Source organism: Ictalurus furcatus, chromosome 9 (assembly GCF_023375685.1).
Source record: "Ictalurus furcatus strain D&B chromosome 9, Billie_1.0, whole genome shotgun sequence".
NCBI lineage: Eukaryota > Metazoa > Chordata > Actinopteri > Siluriformes > Ictaluridae > Ictalurus > Ictalurus furcatus.
In genome coordinates, this window is record NC_071263.1 from 11,085,998 (window position 1) to 11,104,575 (window position 18,578).

General features: G+C 41.7%; 1 protein-coding gene across 3 annotated transcripts in view; it reads left to right on the forward strand.

Annotated features, from left to right (window-relative positions):
* Positions 1-18,578, forward strand: part of ltk (leukocyte receptor tyrosine kinase) — an 81,910-nt gene that overhangs the window by 43,123 nt on the left and 20,209 nt on the right. For all 3 annotated transcript variants that reach the window (XM_053632193.1, XM_053632191.1, XM_053632192.1), the window contains 11 exons: positions 2,674-2,774; positions 3,133-3,293; positions 3,489-3,583; positions 4,932-5,024; positions 5,196-5,370; positions 7,598-7,748; positions 8,017-8,148; positions 8,424-8,580; positions 9,154-9,336; positions 12,031-12,129; positions 18,408-18,560. In XM_053632193.1, the coding sequence (XP_053488168.1) occupies positions 2,674-2,774; positions 3,133-3,293; positions 3,489-3,583; positions 4,932-5,024; positions 5,196-5,370; positions 7,598-7,748; positions 8,017-8,148; positions 8,424-8,580; positions 9,154-9,336; positions 12,031-12,129; positions 18,408-18,560 (1,500 nt within the window). The remainder of the gene's footprint in view (positions 1-2,673; positions 2,775-3,132; positions 3,294-3,488; positions 3,584-4,931; positions 5,025-5,195; positions 5,371-7,597; positions 7,749-8,016; positions 8,149-8,423; positions 8,581-9,153; positions 9,337-12,030; positions 12,130-18,407; positions 18,561-18,578) is intronic.

Genomic DNA, 18,578 nt, shown 5'->3' on the forward strand with positions numbered 1-18,578 from the left:
ACTTTACTGTTTAGTAAAAATAAAGATGAGTACATTTTTACTGAATAGCTGCCCATGCTCCCAAACAAACATAGCCATGTGTGCCAGTACGCTAATATTTATTGAAGATACTGAGGAGTTTGGGTCCCAACTGTAACAGATGACTTTAAAAACACGCACAAGCAGATATGGAGCTGAATTTCAAATGTCTTCCAACGCTGTTCTTGAGAACACTACATAAGACATACAGTTCCATTTTGTAGATTCCCGTTAAAGGTGCTTCTGGTAAGATTGGCGTCCCTTCTTCCTTTTCATGTTCTTCTGACAAGAATTTAATATTTTTCATATTTTAAGTCAAATGGTATATTCCGTAATTAAGTATCATTTGCCATGTACGCTGAGGATATCCCTAACACTACTGTAATAATGGTTTCAAACTAGGAAGTGAAATACACACAGTGACATGTTCCAATGCAGTTATGCGGGCGGCTGTAGCTCAGGTGGTAGAGCGGGTTGTCCACTAATCGTAGGGTTGGTGGGTCGATTCCTGGCCCACGTGACTCCACATGCTGAAGTGTCCTTGGGCAAGACATTGAGCCCCAAGTTACTCCCGATGGCAAGTTAGAGCCTTGCATGACAGCTCTGCTACCATTGGTGTGTGTGTGTGTGTGTGAATGGGTGAATGAGAACCAGTGTAAAACGCTTTGGAACTGCTAAGGTTAAAAAAAAGTGTTATATAAGTGCAGACCATTTACCATTTAGGAAATATGCAGTCATGTGAAAAACTAAGTACACCCCATGGAAATTGTTGGCTTTTTTGGCATATTTGGACAAGCAAACATTTGGTCATCTTTGAAACAGTGCCTATTAATAAGGTTGATAAACTTGAATAAAACCACAAGGAAAATGAGCTTTTTCAATCATTTATTCAAAAGAAATATCAGTAGATGTGATATTCTTCTGTGGAAAAAGTAAGTACACCCTTGGAATCAGAAGCTAGTATTGCACCTTTAGCAGAAATAACTTCTTGTAGGTGTTTTACATAATTGTCCACCAGGCTTGCTGGAATTTTTGACCACCCTTCCATGCAATATTCTTTCAGTTGCAAGATGTTTGAGGGTTTTCTTGCATGCACTACCCATTTCAAATCCCCCCCAAAACATTTCAGTAGGATTCAAGTTCGGGCTTTGACTAGGCCATTCCATAACTTTCCAGGTCTTCTTTTTAGTCATTCCTTGGTGGATTTGCTAGTGTGCTTAGGATCATTATCTTATTAAAAGGTCCACTTTGAGTTTAACTTCAACTTTGGGACAGATGGCCACACATTATCTTCAAGCACTCTTTGATATTATGCAGAATTCATAGTTGACTTAATGAATGCAAGCTGTCCAGTAATTGAGGCAGTGAAGCAATGCCAAACCATAACATTTCCACCATCGTGCTTCACAGTTGGTATGAGGGGCTTCTCCTGAACAGCTGTCTTTGGTCACTTCCAAACATGTCTGCTGTTACTGTGGCCAAACAACTCTATCTTTGATTCATCTGTCCAGAGCACATTATTTAAAAAAGGACTGGTCTTTGCCTATATTCTCATTGGCAAACTGTAGTCTTACAAAGGCTTTTTCATGGCACGCCTCCAATGCTGGTCAAATTTGTGCAATCTCTTTCTGATTGTAGACGAATCCACTTTGACACCAACATTTGCGAGACTTACTAGCAGATCCTGTGATGAAATTTTGGGGTTCTTGGAGACTTCTTTTTGAATCAGACGGTCTGCTATTGGGCTGAATTTGCTGGGATTGTCAGTCGTGGACAAAATGGCAGTCATTTGAAATTTGCACCATTTGTAGATTATTTTTCTTTTAGCGGAATGATGTATTTCAAATAATTTGGAGGTCTTTTTAAATCCCTTGCCAGACCCATAGGCATCCACAACCTTTTTTCTGACGGCTTTATGGAACTCTTTAGGTCTTGGCATGATGACACCACACATCTCAATAACAAAGGGAACACCAGACAATAGATATGAGAGGGGCGTAAATAAGAGAGATTCCACCTGCATTCCCTAAGCAGCTTCTAATAACTGGCTCCCAATTTTGAACACCTGATTCTAATTCTATGGTTTTGATGGTGTGATAAATGTAGCGGTGTACTTACATTTTCTACGTGACTGATCTGTTTTTGTTTATTTAAAATGTGAAAATTACTACAAAATATCACCTTTATTATTAGACACTGTTTCAAAGAGGATCAAATGTTTGCTTGTCCAAGTATGTCAAAAAAAAAGCCAACAATTTCCCTGGGGTGTGCTTATATTTTCGCATGACTGTAAGCACATTTGGAATGCCACTCAAACAATCAAATTAGTGGACTGGAACTAACTGTTGTATAATACTGTTTCAGCTATAGAATGTTGTACTTTTTAACATTTAAATGCTGTTTCATTTTACTTCATTTTCTTTAACGTGCACTAATAAAAGCTACTATTGTTATATTGCATAAAACTAGAGGGTGGTCTTTAGGACCCTACAAATTCAAGTTTATACTCAGTTCTCTGTTTTAGAAATACAGTATATTAAAACCTTCCAGCGTTTACATGTAACACAAGTGTGTAATTCATGCATACTGTATATACAATCTTTGCAAATAAATAACTTTCTATTTCTTGCCTGCTCTTTTCTGTTCTCTCCTTAGGACACTTCTTGTTCTTGAAGGTCAGAGGAATTGCTAATGGAAATGAAGCATCAATTTACAGCCCAGCTCTTCCTGTGACTCTGTCTAAGCAGGATTGTCAGGTGAAAATTCTGAATGGCTATCTTTCTCACCAGTAAGAATGAAATTTAACTTATTCAAGGCTTCCAGTGTGATGCATTTAAAGTGCCATTTAGACCAATTTTCAGTTTTCCTTCAAATTACATTCATGATTTGTACACAAGGTCAGCTTTTAGATATTTCCTGTGTGGCTCTTTCAACCATTTTATGGTTGAAACCTATGCTGGGTATGCTCTCATATTTCAGGACACTAATGGCTATGTTTGACAAGTCTGAGGTCATTACTCTAAACTGTGTTTTTCAGATGGTACATCCTGGGAATGTTCTGAGGTTCATTTATCCTTCTATATTGTTGATCCATTTCTACTGTTTTCTGTGTAGTTGCACTTCTCCCTGTATCTGTATGGGGATTTTAATGGCACTGTGCGTCTGTCGGTGGTAGAGAATGGTTCTTCAGTGACCCCTTTAGTGTGGGAGAGGGCTGGACATTGGAAGGACAACTGGCAAGATGTCACTTTACAGATCACTGACCTCCTAAATAGGTGAAGGAAATGATGATTTTTTTTTTTTTGTTTGGCAAACACTGAAATAAATTAAACAAATTGAATACTCTGCACACATTTTGAACAGAATTATGTGATGACTTGTGCATAAACACCTCAATATTACCAAACATTAAATGCTTGGCTTTGGTTTTAATCTGTTAGCTTTATTTGTTTTATTTGTTTTGACTGTAGGTTCCATCTGAAAGTGCATGCCCAGTGGGCTGCTGACTCAGAAGCGGACATTGCGCTGGATGATATTTCTTTAAGTGCAACATGTTTTGACACAGGTGACCTTTTTTCCACCCACACACGTGCTACATAACTGTTACACCCCTGCCAAGAGCAAATTGCTGTTTGTGCATTAGATAGTTATGCTCAGACATGGAGGAATCGAATGTAATCCTACGCACTGCTGTAAATTTCCATTCTGTGCATCATTTGTTTTTGACCAGCATTAATGTACGCCCACCGTCCACTTTATTAGGAACACTGTACACCTGCACATTCATGCACTTATCTAATCACTCAATCATGTGGCAGCAGCACAATGGGAAAAAAATCATGCAGATACAGTTCAAGAGCTTCACTTTACACAGTATGGTGTGAAAACCAAAATGACATCCTGTTTGTGGAGGGTGTGCAGGCTGAAACACATTCAGTATGTTTACATGGACAACAACATTCCGATATTAACCCTATTAAGACAATACTCTGATTAAGAAACTAGCATGTAAACAGCGATTATTGATTACCTTAATCGGACTCGAAGTAAACACAAATGGAATTAAGACATGTAGAGTATTCCTGTTTTAGTCACATTATCAAATTGCATTATAGACATGTACACACCGTAATCACACTATTAATATTGTGTGGGAGTTTTCACCATATTTCGTGACAGGACACGTACACACACAGCAGTGCTCAACCATTCAACGGCAAACGAGAGCAAGGCTGCATCTGAAAACACGTACTTACCTGCTATGTAGTAGGTGAGACATGTATTTTGGCTACTATGTAGTAGGTAAGTATGCTGTTTGGGACGCAGTCCATGGCTTCAAGCAGTCATCTGTTTGCACGTATAGCATGACAAATAATTAACTGCATTTGAAGCGTTAATAAAATTAAAAATTAAACACCCAAAACTGTATATGGTATCATAACGAAGACGAACTGTATGTTGATACGTGAAATTCTGGAGGGAACGTCGGACAGTGTGGCGTGGCGTGGAGGGGACTATGTTCCATAACATGTACAACAGGAATATGAAAGGAATATTCTAAAAGCAAGTCATGTAAACACCTTAATCAGGATATTGTCTTATTCAGAATAATGTCAATAATTAGATTATTGCTGTCCATGTAAAAGTAGTCAGTGTTAATGAGAGAGATCAGAGAAGAATGACCAGACTGGTCTGAGCTGACAGGAATAACCTCTTCTCCATTATCTCTTATATAATTTATATTTTATCTTCAGGCCAATGCACTTCAGAAATCTTATTTTATGCTTTTGCGATGGTGCATTATTTGTGATCATGGAAAATTTGTGGTCTTGAAGGTCGGAAAAAATTGACCCAAATGCTACAACCTGTTTAGTTTTGTTCTGGGTCTTTCACTGTCTCTCTGATCTAATCAGATCTAAAAGCTCTGCTTCTTGGCCGTCAACATGATTTGGACTCCATCAGCCAGTTAGACTTCCTGAGTCCTCTTCCTGAACCTTCTGCCTCAGGTACAGTGTTTTACTCTGCTTGTATGACAAATTCATAGTACATTTAATCGTCTTTGATTGTTTAACATTCTTAAACCTAGTTCACTTTTTGAGCCATAAACTTGTTACAGTATATACAAATGAGGCGCACGTGAACCACAAAGAAGGAGACAGTTAATGTTGCTTTTTCAGAGGTGTCCCAGATGACATGGTGGTTCACCTCATGTGGTGCCAGTGGACCTCGGGGCCCTACTCAAGCACAGTGTGACAGTGCCTATCGCAACACCAACGTTAGTGTGCTGGTGGGAAAAGAAGGCCCTCTCAGAGGTGTTCAGATGTGGAAGGTGCCTGCTACCAACAGATACAAGTAAGTGTTCATCAAAGTCCCTTAAAGGCTGCTGTGGAAAAAAACTTCAGAAGAAGTCATTGTGAAGATTGGATTAATTTCCGAAAATATTTTCATGTGAAGATAAATCAAATATGCCATTCAGTTGAACTTTGCCTGTTTGAACAAATGAATGCATTTAATTTGCACATCTCTTCACATGTCAAGTTACCACAATATATACCACAATTTAGTGATCACCTTCATTACTGTCAGATACAAAAAAAAAAAAAGATTCCTGCACCGATGTATGTGGTTTGTAACCCCACTCCTACCTGGATCCAAAAGAATTCGGACCAATCCCAGCCACTACCACAGAAAATTTGAGCAATCCTGCCCATTCTTACATTTATTTTTGCAGCCATTATACATTTGTCATACTGTTGTTGGTGCTGATTCAGATGTTGGAACAAATTAGTTGTGCTGGTGTGACATGGCAACTTGGAATTTGCATATTTTATTAAGTACCTCATTCTGATCAACGTCACTTAACAGAAATCCAAACAACAGATGTTGCGTTTTATTTCTTTTTTTGCACCAATTCGGCGTTTGCTTGTCCCTTTGCAACCATGTCATAATTACCAGCTAGCTAACACTTCAAACTGGTTCACACTTTATAGCCATCTGATCATGCACCACACACATTGCCTAAACAGATACTGATTGGTCATCTGTTTTATTATGAGGCTTACATGTGCATGGAGCATGAGTAGAATACACAACATAGAGAATAGGTTGTCACTTTCACAAATGTATCTATACATTAAGTCAATTAAATTGCAGCCTTTTGTGGTTATATTATCTCACCCGATCAAAACTGCGATTGCAATTCAATTCATTTTGCCGCCTTCAAAATGAGTAAACCACAGTGACCCTGACCAGGATAAAGCAGTTACTGAGGATAAAGGGATGCAAGCATTGGACCTCTCCCAGTACTCTCCAATGTTAACCAATGTGGTTTCTTATCATCCTATGTACTACCACCCACTCCTGCCAGTGTGGGAGTAAAAGCCACTCGTTCCGGTGATTTTTTTTTTGGGTCCCATGAGATCTTGGTCCTGATGCACACTTGTAGACTTTTTTTGTACCTTTTGTTACTCCCTCATCTACACACCATATAGTCAGTGAGTGCTTACTCGCTGTAAGCTTAAGAGGAATTGTTACAGTAAACAGGTTTTGTGAATGTTTTGGAAGTTCCAAACAGAGCCATGCCCCTTTGCCTATTCATGCTGTTTTCTGTTTACACACACACACACACACACACACTAGAAGTACTAGACAAGTCTCACAGATTGTAAGGCATAGAGGAATCTGTTTCTGCTCTCTATGTAAGATGGTTTCTACACTGAGAAGCCTTTGAAGTGATTTGCTATAATTGCCTGGCTAGCACTGTGTACTAAGACATGCCAGAAAGGCTGAGGAAGAGTGAGAAACTAGCTCGAAAGAAAGACAGATGGCTGGTTCTTTGCTCTTAATAATTAGCCATTGAGCTTTAAACACTGTGAGTTGAACCCCCTGTTAAAAAAGAGTGTTGTCATTTGAAAAACTGGCAGGTGACTAATACAGCTGATTTCCACTTACTCATTCATTAGTTTCAAGGCATTTTAACATGGGTTGCATAATTACGTTTAAGTGCCGTAAGCCACAGCTGAAATTAATCACAAATGTTTGGATTCCCCCAAGATAGTATACACATTACTGCTTGCTGATTTTTTCTGTCTGTAAATATTGCTGAATAATAGATGTAGCAGACATGAGTGTAGGAGAATAGCAGAGAGAGAGTCTGTCAAGATTTTTAAAGCTGTATGCCCAAATTAGATTATCATACACAGGGGCCTCGGGGAGCCTGGAGCCTATCCCAGGGGATTTGGGACACAATGTGGGGGACACTCTGGATGGGGTGCCAATCCATTGCAGGGCACAATCGCACACACATTCACATGCACTACGGACAATTTGGACATGCCAATCAACATACAACGCATGTCTATGGATTGGGGGAGGAAACCGGAGTACCCAGAGGAAACCCCCGAAGCATGGGGAGAACATGCAAAATCTGCACACACGGTGTGACAGCGGGAATCGAACCTCCAACCCTGGAGGTGTGAGGCAAACGTGCTAATCACAGTGCAAATATATTAGAATGCTAAAAATGTGAATGTGAAAAGTTTGCTCTAGTTTATAAACACCCTGGCAACCTCCTTCTCAGGATCTCCGCATATGGAGCTGCAGGAGGCAAAGGGGCAAAAAACCATAACAAACGCTCGCATGGTGTCATCATTTCAGCCATCTTCACACTGGAGAAAGGAGACATCCTATACCTCCTGATTGGTCACCAGGGGGAAGATGCTTGCCCAGGGGTGAGCATAGCTGCAAAACTATAGCAGACGTAGTAGCAAATATATAATCCAGACACTGTAATACTCTGCTGTTTCAAGGTCTCTGTTGGTTTAAATGGCAGCATGGTTGTTTAAAGTGGAGAATATTTATGTTTGAAAGGTAAATATAGTGTCCCTCACTCCTTATATTATAGGTATTATTGGTACAAATTTGGATTGTCCTTGACATTCTCATCTCTCCACTCTCATCTGTCTTCCTTGGGTTTTTTGTTTTTGTTTTTTCTTGCAGAGGAACCCTCTGACTCACAAGGTCTGCTTAGGTGAGTCATCTGTGATTGAGGACCGGTTCGAAGGTGATGGAGCTGATACGGAATGGGCTGGGGGTGGAGGCGGTGGTGGGGGCGCCACATTCATTTTCCACGTAAGCTTCATACTTTTTCTTTCCACTCTACTCTCTCCTATCATGAGCACATCCCTTTAGAGTGGTGACGGTGTGTAAAGGAAACCATGTGGACCGCAGTCTTTAACATAATATGCATGTCTACAGCATTCTTGGGACATATTGAAAGGATTTGAAGTCATCAGAACTGGGCCACAGCTGGAAGTCGGGGAAGGTCTGGGATGATAACAGTGGTTTATGTTGTTCTTTGATGAAAATCAACTCTTTTTTTTCCGGTGGGGGGGGTCCTGGTGCAGATGGAGAACGGGGAGCCGGTGCCTCTGCTGATAGCAGCAGGTGGCGGAGGGAAGGCGTATCTGGAGCAACCTGAGAGCAGTTTGGAACAGATCCCTCTAGAACAGTATGAGAACGACACGTTGGCCTCTGGGGTCAATGGCAGAACTGGAGCTGCAGGTCTTCATCTAACTTTTTACCTCCTAGACAGGCTGAACGTTTCCAATTACCACTTTCCAGCAGAAAATCAATAGTTATTTCACTTAAACTTGTTGAAGTGACCAGTAAATTACTAGGAATTTTAAAAACCACACTTTAAACTTGGAACGCTTTTCTGCAATCTCGTTAGGTGTGACATTTCTCAGATATATGTCAGATTTCAGAAGCAAAGTTGTTTTGTCTGTGCTGTTGAAAACATTTTTTACTTGGAAGATATTTTTGTTTCCATTTCCTGTGGGTTCGTAGAAGATGCTTTTAAACTTTTAATTATATGAAATTACCAAATCACCGCTTGAGATCTGCAGCATGATGAGCAATCCATCAGTCTGAAGTTTAGGAATGTATTTAGGCACAGTCCCTTATAGTTTATTTTGAGAAGAGGGTATTTGTTGACCAGTTACTGCAACATCAACTGAATTCACTAACCGATGGACTTGTCAAGTGGTTTAGAAAAGGTAGTCATTCAGTGGAATGGTGTGTGTGTGTCTGTGTGTGTGTGTGTGTGTGTGTGTGTGTGTGTGTGTGTTTCTAAAGGAGGGGGAGGTGGTTGGAAAGACTCCTCTACTCATGTGTGGGCAGGAAAATCTCTGTTTGAAGGGGCAGAAGGTGGCTCACCTTGCCCCCAGGCCCTGTCTAAACTTGGCTGGGCGACTTTTGGAGGGTTTGGAGGAGGAGGAGGTTCCTGCACTGCTGGAGGAGGTGGTGGAGGATACAGAGGTTAGTGTATCGATTTAGACACAATATCACTAATCACATACTGATTTGCACACTGACATATTTTGTGATAATGTATGTGTAACTGCCTGTGTAAAGACCTCTACATGGTAAATACAGTGCATCCGGAAAGTATTCACAGCGCGTCACTTTTTCCACATTTTGTTATGTTACAGCCTTATTCCAAAATGGATTAAATCCCTTATTTTCCTCAAAATTCTATAAACAATACCCCATAATGACAACGTGAAAGAAGTTAGTTTGAAATCTTTGCAAATCTATTAAAAATAAAAAACAAAAAAGCACATGTACATAAGTATTCACAGCCTTTGCTCAATACTTTGTTGAAGCACCTTTGGTACCAATTACAGCCTCAAGTCTTTTTGAGTATGATGCTACAAGCTTGGCACACCTATTTTTGGGCAGCTTCTCCTATTCTTCTTTGCAGGACCTCTCAATGGGGAGTGTCGGTGCACAGCCATTTTCAGATCTCTCCAGAGATGTTCAGTTGGGTTCAAATCTGGGCTCTGGCTGGGCCACTCAAGGACATTCACAAAGTTGTCCTGTAGCCACTCCTTTGTTATCTTGGATGTGTGCTTAGGGTCGTTGTTCTGTTGGAAGATGAACCTTCGCCCCAGTCTGAGGTCCAGAGCGCTCTGGAGCAGGTTTTCATCAAGGATGTCTCTGTACATTGCTGCATTCATCTTTCCCTCCATCCTGACTAGTCTCCCAGTTCCTGCTGCTGAAAAACATCCCCACAGCATGATGCTGCCACCACCATGCTTCACCGTAGGGATGGTATTGGCCAGATGATGTCTGGAGCCTGGTTTCCTCCAGACATGACACTTGCCATTCAGGACAAAGAGTTCAATCTTTCGTTTCTCATGGTCTGGGAGTCCTTCAGGTGCCTTTTAGCAAACTCCAGGTGGGCTGCCATGTGCCTTTTACTGAGGAGTGGCTTCCGTCTGGCCAATCTACCATACAGGCTTGATTGATGGAGTTCTGCAGAGATGGTTGTTCTTCTGGAAGGTTCTCCTATCTCCACAGAGACACGCTGGAGCTCTGTCAGAGTGAGCATCGGGTTTTTGTTCACCTCCACGACTAAGGCTCTTCTCCCCGATCGCTCAGTTTGGCCGGGCGGCCAGCTCTAGGAAGAGTCCTGCTGGTTCCAGACTTCTTCCATTTACGGATGATGGATGCCACTGTGCTCATTGGGACCTTCAATGCTGCAGAAATGTTTCTGTACCCTTCCCCAGATCTGTGCCTCGATACAATCCTGTCTCAGAGGTCTACAGACAATTCCTTGGACTTCATGGCTTGGTTTGTGCTCTGACATGCATTGTTAACTGTGGGACCTTATATAGACAAGTGTGTGCCTTTCCAAATCATGTCCAATCAACTGAATTTACCACAGGTGGACTCCAGTCAAGTTGTAGTAACATCTCAAGGATGATCAGTAGAAACAGGATGCACCTGAGCTCAATTTTGAGTGTCATGGCAAAGGCTGTGAATACTTATGTACATGTGCTTTTTTGGTTTTTATTTTTAATAAATTTGCAAAGATTTCAAACAAACTTCTTTCATGTTGTCATTATGGGGTATTGTTTGTAGAATTTTGGGGAAAACAAGGAATTTAATCCATTCTGGAATAAGGCTTAACATAACAAAATGTGGGAAAAGTGAAGCGCTGAGAATACTTTCCGGATGCACTGTATTGGAGTTTACTGTGTTACAAACAATATTGGGTTTACTGTAGTTTCTGGAGTCTAAAGGACATCTTTTGCATTTTAGAAGGTGCAGCGACATAAAAGTTTTTGCAATCATTTTCTAATATGACCATTTGTTAGGACCACCAACAAAGTGCTCTGCATGAAGCACAAATTTAAAAGCTCAGGACTGATGAGAAAATGCAAGTTTAGTAACGAAGATAATGTGTAAATGAAATTCTTATTAAGTAAAGACTTTCATGTCAGAATAAATCGGTAGTGTGAAAGGCAGTAAAATGGCTGATATCCCATTTGATTACCAAGTGGTTTTAATGAAAAGACAGATGTGTACAGAATAAGCTATTTCTTGCAAAAAAGACATGAAAATTCCAAAGCCACATTGGTGGAAATTAGCATTATTAGTATATCATAGACAAACAAATGATACCTTGTTTGATGTTAATGCTACAGGGTGTTAAATATGCGTTAAATATTAATACATAAACAGAGTGATTTAATATAAGTTCTGTGTCAATGACTGCAACCAGGAAACAACACAATGCTTAACTAACAGAACTAAAACCCAAATAAAACCCAGACAAAACCAATGGTCTCTGAATTGCAAATTTCAAATGCCTGTTGTATGAATGTGACATGAAATATAATATTGATACTGAATTTACTGTAGGTATGTGATTCTCACAACTTGGATGAACTTATCGTCTCAAAATGTACATTAAATAGGTGTCTTTGCAAATATGATTTGTATCTTTGTTTGTTTTTAAGTCAGTTACGAATACTATGACGTCTTTGTTTTATGCCATCAGCCATTATATGACTCATCAGAATATGCCAGCACTTCCCACACATCTATCTGCTATTCATCTCAAAGCAAAAAGAAAGATTCCATATCAGAGAAAGGCTTTGAAATACATTTATGTTAAGGTGGCCTTGTTTTTGAGATGCTTTCACGCTTCACTTTTCTATTAAGGTGGTGATGTGTCCAGTGCTGATGACCTCGCAGCAGATGGACAGGATGGCATTTCTTTTGTCCACCCTTCAGGAGAGCTATTTCTGCATCCTCTGGCAGGTGCTGGAAACACACATATACTCTCTCTCTCTCTCTCTCTCTCTCACACACACACACACACACACACACAGTCACACAAACAGACACACACACACACACACACACACACACACAGAAAATGGCATGGGGACAAGAAAACATGATATTTTGTGTACAGTGTGTAATAACAAAAAGCCTCATGTAAATTGACCCTAGCATCACAGTATCTGCTACAATGTCTGGAAGGTCAGAGTTATTTAGTGATTTACTACAGTGTGGTTGGTTGTCATAAATACATTTTTATAGCATTGTAGATTTATATTTAGAATTTATTTATTTATTTATTTTTAAACCTGCCTTACATTGTTACTATACATTGGCTTTCACAAAATTTTACATTAACTTATATGAAGGGGCACCAAGAAAAGCTCCAGCCCCAATTCCGAAAAAGTTGGGACAGTAAGGAAAATTCTAATAAAAACGAGGAGTGATTTGTAAACAGAAAGTGTATAAAGACAAGGTATTTGATGTTGTACCTAATCAACTACGTAGTTTTTTTAACATATACGTTTATTTTGAAATTGATGCATGCAACACATTCCAAAAATGTTGGGACAGGTGCAATTTAGGACTAATAGCGATGTGACCAGTATAAATAAGAAGGTGATGTGAAACAGTTGAGGCAATCATCTAATCATAGTATATAAGGAGCCTCCAAAAATGGATCTGGAAGAGGAGCCGGAGACGAGCACTGCTCTAGCTCTTGGATTTTGGAGCTTGCGTCGCGACTCCTTCTTCTGCTATGGAAAGCCAAAAAAAAAACACACACACACAAAAATAAAAAATAATAATTCCTCTCTGACTCCGAGGAGCCAGAAGGTTGTGCTAAAAACTGAGAGAAGTATATAAAGAGCTGCTTGAAGTGATTACTAAGGCTGGATGAGCTTTTTTCTCCCCAGTGAAATAAATCCCTCACACTGCAGAAAACTTGCCATTTTTTCCACAAGTGCATGTCAAAATATCAGGCTTCTGGGGAAAAGCCATGCATAAGCCGTATTTATAACCCCGTGATGTTGGATTGGGGAGCCATCGTGGGGAATGAACGGCATGGCTATTTAGCTATGCTGAAGGTGGAGGAGGTGCTCGCAAGCTACCACTCTCCATCGACGGCAGGTAATTTAGGGGGGTCGGCCTTGCCATCCATGGCATTGGTGGCCGAGGCCTATGCAGTAGTGGGTCTTGCTTGTGGGTCACGGCAGACAATGTCAGTGTTGCAGGCCTACCAAGCAGACCTGCTGAGTGAGCTCGACATACGGCGGCATTCAGCCAGTTCCTTCCCTGTTGTGTCGAGTTCATCCGGACATCCACGAGTGGAGCCCGGGCCAGCGCTAGTGCGAGGGAGGAACAGAAAGCAAGTAAGGCAGCCTGCCAACCCCTGCAGACAGCCAGGGGAACCGGGCAGCCACAGTCGCGCCTGCTACTGGGCCTGATCTGAGAATGGTCATAAAGGCCAAGCAGACAAAAGAGGAGCGGTCCTGAGGGACTGAGGAGGGATGTATCAGGGGACATGAGGTTGTTATGGCAGTTAGCCCCCAGTGCTACTGTAGGGCCTCACCTAGCCAAGGCTGTCCCAAGTTTTCAGCATTCTCTGGTCAGCGAGCTGTGACAGGGCAACAAAAATCTGATGCTTTCCCTCCAATAGAATGTGGAAAAGTTAACATCACTAAAAGACCATCCAGCAGCGTGGAAACTACTGCCAAATGTGCCTCCATGGGTTCTGTCTACCGTAGAAAAAGGTTACTGGGTCCAGTTCAGAGCTCGACCCCCCCATACATGTAGTAAACTACCTGGATGATTGGTTAATTCTAGCACGATCCAGGGAACTTGAGGTTCAACATCGAGATGTTGTTCTCACCCACAGGAAGAGCTTGGGGTTCAGGTTGAACCTCAGAAAAGTATGCTTTCTCCAGTGCAGTAGACAACTTTTCTAGGGGTTATAAGGATTCTACTACGACGAAGGCATTAATCTCCCCAACATACGTAAGGTCAATCCTATCAACGTTGAACAAGATAAAGCTGGATCTTGGCATTCCCTCCAGTCTCTATGAGAGACTGTTGGAGCTTATGGCAGCAGCAGCAAATATCATATCGTTGGGCCTATTGCACAAGAGACCGTTTCAGTTGGGGGTTTCGTCCGAGGATGAAACCTCTGAGAGTAATCAGTGTCACGCGGCGATGCCTACGTGCTCTGAGAATTTATAAGTGTCCCCGGTTTCTAGTCTTGGGTCACACTCTAGGGGTGTCTCCTTAGCACAAGACAGTAATGACAGATACCTCCCTCACAGGCTGGGGCGCGGTCTTAGATGGCTGTCCAGCTCACGGTCTCTAGAGTTTCCCTCATCTGGAGTGGCATATATATTGCCTAGAAATGCGGGCCATATTTCTAGCACTGAAATTCTTTCTTCCTCAATTTAGAGGTCACCATGTGTTTACAGACAACACAGCAGTGATCTCATATATCGACCACCAGGGAGGATTATATTCACACCCCCTGTTCAGGCAGGCGCAACTAATTCTTCTCTGGGCAGAAGGAAAGTTTTGTCAGTGAGTGCAATGTACATTCTGGGCAACTGGAATGTGGGGACAGACATCCTGTTGAGGCAGGGGCTGAGGCCCAGGGATTGGTGGCTCCATCCACAAGTGGTGGAGTCCATATGTTGGAGGTTTGGTCAAGCGGGAGTGGCAAACCACTGCCCGCTGTGGTTTGCCCTTACTCCTCCTGCACCATTAGGGCTGGACGCCATGGTGCACATGTGGCCAAGGTCACATCTATATGCTTTTCCCCCGATCGCTCTGTTCCCACAAGTTCTAGCGAGAGTTCACCAAGACAGTCTATGTCTGCTGCTAGTAGCACTTTATTGGCCAGTTCAAATATGGTTCTCAGAGACAACATCCCTGCTAGACGGCACTCCTTGGGAGATTTCCATTCTCTGGGATCTACTGTCTCAAGCCGGAGGGCTGATTTATCACCCACGGCCGGAACTATGGAAACTGTGGGTCTGGCCCTGAGGGGCACCAGCTCATCGATTCTAGAATGTAGAATGCTAGAATGCCATCCATGACAAAATTGTATGCGCTCAAGTGGCGACTTTTGTCTTGTGGTGTGAGGAATGTCAGCTAGACCCAGCGAACTGTGCAATAGCTACAGTCCTGGAGTTCTTACAAGGACGTTTCTCAGCGGGGTTGGCTCCTCCTACAATCAGGGTCTACGTGGCTGCAATTTTGTCCAGCCACGCCCCTATTGATGGAGCCTCTGTGAGGCAACATCCTCTAACAGATGCAGATGTGGTCCTGGAAGGTCTGTCAGCTGCCGCATTTGAGCCCATAGTGTCAGCCTCTGAGAGCTCCTGATTCTAAAGGCAGCTCTTCTGCTGTCCCTGACATCTCTCAAGCCAGTAGGAGATCTACAAGCTCTCTGTTGCCCCTTCCTGCCTTGACTTTAAACCTGGATTAGCCAAGGCCTTCCTGTATCCTAGGCCGGATTATATTCCTAAAGTGCCTACATCTGCTGCCCAGCCAGTAGTGTTGCAGGCTTTCTGCCCTCCTCTGTTCCTCATACCAGAACAAGAGAAATTGCCGTCTGTGTCCAGTAAGGGATCTCTGTACTTACATTCACCGCTCCGGCCAGTGGCGTAAGTCAGAGCAGCTGCTGTTCGTCTTTGGCGGCGATGGCAAAGGTGATGCTGTGTTGAAACAGCGCATTTCTAATTGGATAGTGGAAGCTATCTCTATCACTCATGATAGCGTGCGGTCTTGCTATGCCTCTGGGTATATGGGTTCATTCCACTAGGGGGGTCACCTCCTCGAAGGCTTTGTCCAAAGGGGTATCCTTACAGGATGTGTGTACTGTGGCGGGGTGGTCTACACTGCACATATTCATTTGATTTTACAGCCTGGATATACATTCCGGCCCAGGCTCAAGTGTCTTGCAGTTACCCTCGGGCCTTTTTGAACAAGCCGTACACTCAGTATGACGGACTGGGTATTCTCATTCACGCAGCGTTCAGCTAACGCAATGTAAAGTTCCCTGTGAAAGGGAACGTCTGGGTTACGCATGTCACCCTGTTCCCAGAAAAGGGAATTTGACATTGCGTAGCTTTGTCATACTGGGGCATGACTGTGAATTGCATCTTCGCTTCAGATAATAGAGGCTGACAGCATGGTTCACAGGTGTCGTTTATATATCACGCAACGTGCTTAATTGCCATGTCACCTGATCACGGCAGGCCTATAAATAGGCATGATGTTACACAAGCTTCAGATACCGGTCACGCGTGAGTGAGCTTCCCACAGCATTCAGCTAACACAACGTCTCATTCCCTTCTCAGGGAATAGGGTTACATGCGTAACCCAGACATTTTCAATATATTACAGGGTGAATTGAATTTTCAAATGACTCCTTTGGTTTTTTTTTTTCTGTTTTTTTTTTTCTTTTCCATACTGTTCCAACGTTTTCGGAATTGGGGTTGTATTTCTGGCAACTCTTTAATATCACACATACTCTCACTCACTATCACCTCCTATCACATCCATACTCACATTTTCTCTCTCTCTCCATCTCTCTTTCTCTCAGTATTTTTTTCTCCCTATCTTCCTCATCTACTTCATGTCATCTTATATCTTATATCACCTTCTCTCATATAGCACCAAGCCCAGCTGTTTCTCCTCTGTCACTCCCTCACATTCTCATTAATCTCATTTTGACAAATATTTTTTCACTTTTACTGCTGTGGTAAATCACAATTTTGTGGCCATTTCAGGGTAAATCTGAACATAATGTGCAGCTTACTCCTTTATTATGAATGCTGTGTATACAGAATGTGATCATTTCTAGTCTAATATCATATCATTATCATTCAGAATGTTTAAACATTTGGTGCTTGGTATGTACCAGTATTAAATTTTCATATCAAGGTAATTGTCTTAATTTTTTTTATTATGGTTAGACAATTATGGTATGAAATATATAAATATACTAATACAGTGGTGGCTCATCCATAGCTGCAGATGGGGCAGAACTTCATTATTTACAGTCCCCTCCAAGAGTGTTGGAATGGCTGGGTAATTGTTTTGTTTTTGTTATGTACTGAAGACAGTTGGATTTGACATGAATGGATGAATGAGACAATAGATCTCAATTTCAGCATTCATTTCCTGATATTTACATCTAGATGTGTTAAACAACTTAGAACATGGCACCTTTTCTTTGAACTATCTTTCATGTGATCAGAAACATTGGACAGGTGTTGCCCAGGTGTGACCTGTTAGATTGATTCTTTAAACAATTAATAATAGCTCTGAATGTCTGTTCTTGGTTTGAGCCCTGTGAAGACTGCATTTGTTGTTAAAAAGGATAAACCAACACGAAGACCAGAGAGCTGTATATGGGCTTGCTGTTCCAATACATTCTGAGGGGACTTTATATATCAGCCTATCAACAAACGTTAATCCTCGTTTTTTTAGACTGAGTGACCAACGATTTTTTTAAAGGCTGTTTGACAGATATAAGCCAGTGTTCTGTAGATTTGTTCGCCTTTCATGGGGAAGCATGCTCACTGCCCCATTTTGCTCCTTAGAGTTGCTTAGCTTTTTCTCCTAGTAGTCAAAAATGGGAACTATAACAAGCACTATTAGAGGCCCATATGGGCACAAATCATGCTTCCCCATGCTCAAGGGAGGAGCAGAGGACTGTATAGTTAATGACGGGGTTGCCAGGATTGTGTTGTTTACTCAGAACTGGTCTTGTTTAAAAATTCTCCATGGCCACCAAGATCTTGATTTATAGCAACCAATCTGAAATTTAATACGCTTCTGCAAACAAAAGCAAAGTGCAGGCAGTGTCTATGATGTACAAAACCATTTCTATTGTAAGATATATTACAAAGATTGGGAGAGGGAAAGGGGAATTGTGGAGTGGATTCTCAGAAATGTGTGTGCACCATGGTGAATTTGTTTCCAAGAAAAGGATGACAAAAAGACAAAGAATGTGTCTCCTTTTTCCAGTGACTGAATTTTTTTTGGGATAGTTTCAGGTCATTTGTGTGGCTTTTGAGAGGTAGTTGGCTTGGAAATTTTGCTGAAATATGGTAACTGGTAATGATAATAACTCTCCTGTGTGCACCTTGTGACGTGACATATCTGTCATACTGAACGCCAAATAATAACACCTATGCAATATAATATCACAAAAGTATTTTGACAGTTTGAGGTGTTGCTCTGTGTCTCTGTTCTGCCTTCAGCCATGGAGAGTCATGGGGAAGCTGAAATTGAAGTGCACCTGAACTGCAGCCACTGTCAGACTCAGAGCTGCAAACGTGATAAAGATAGCAGGTTCATCATTTGCCTGTGTCATAACGACGAGATTCTTTCTCCAGACAGTGTCAGCTGTATAGGTAAATAAGCATGACAGA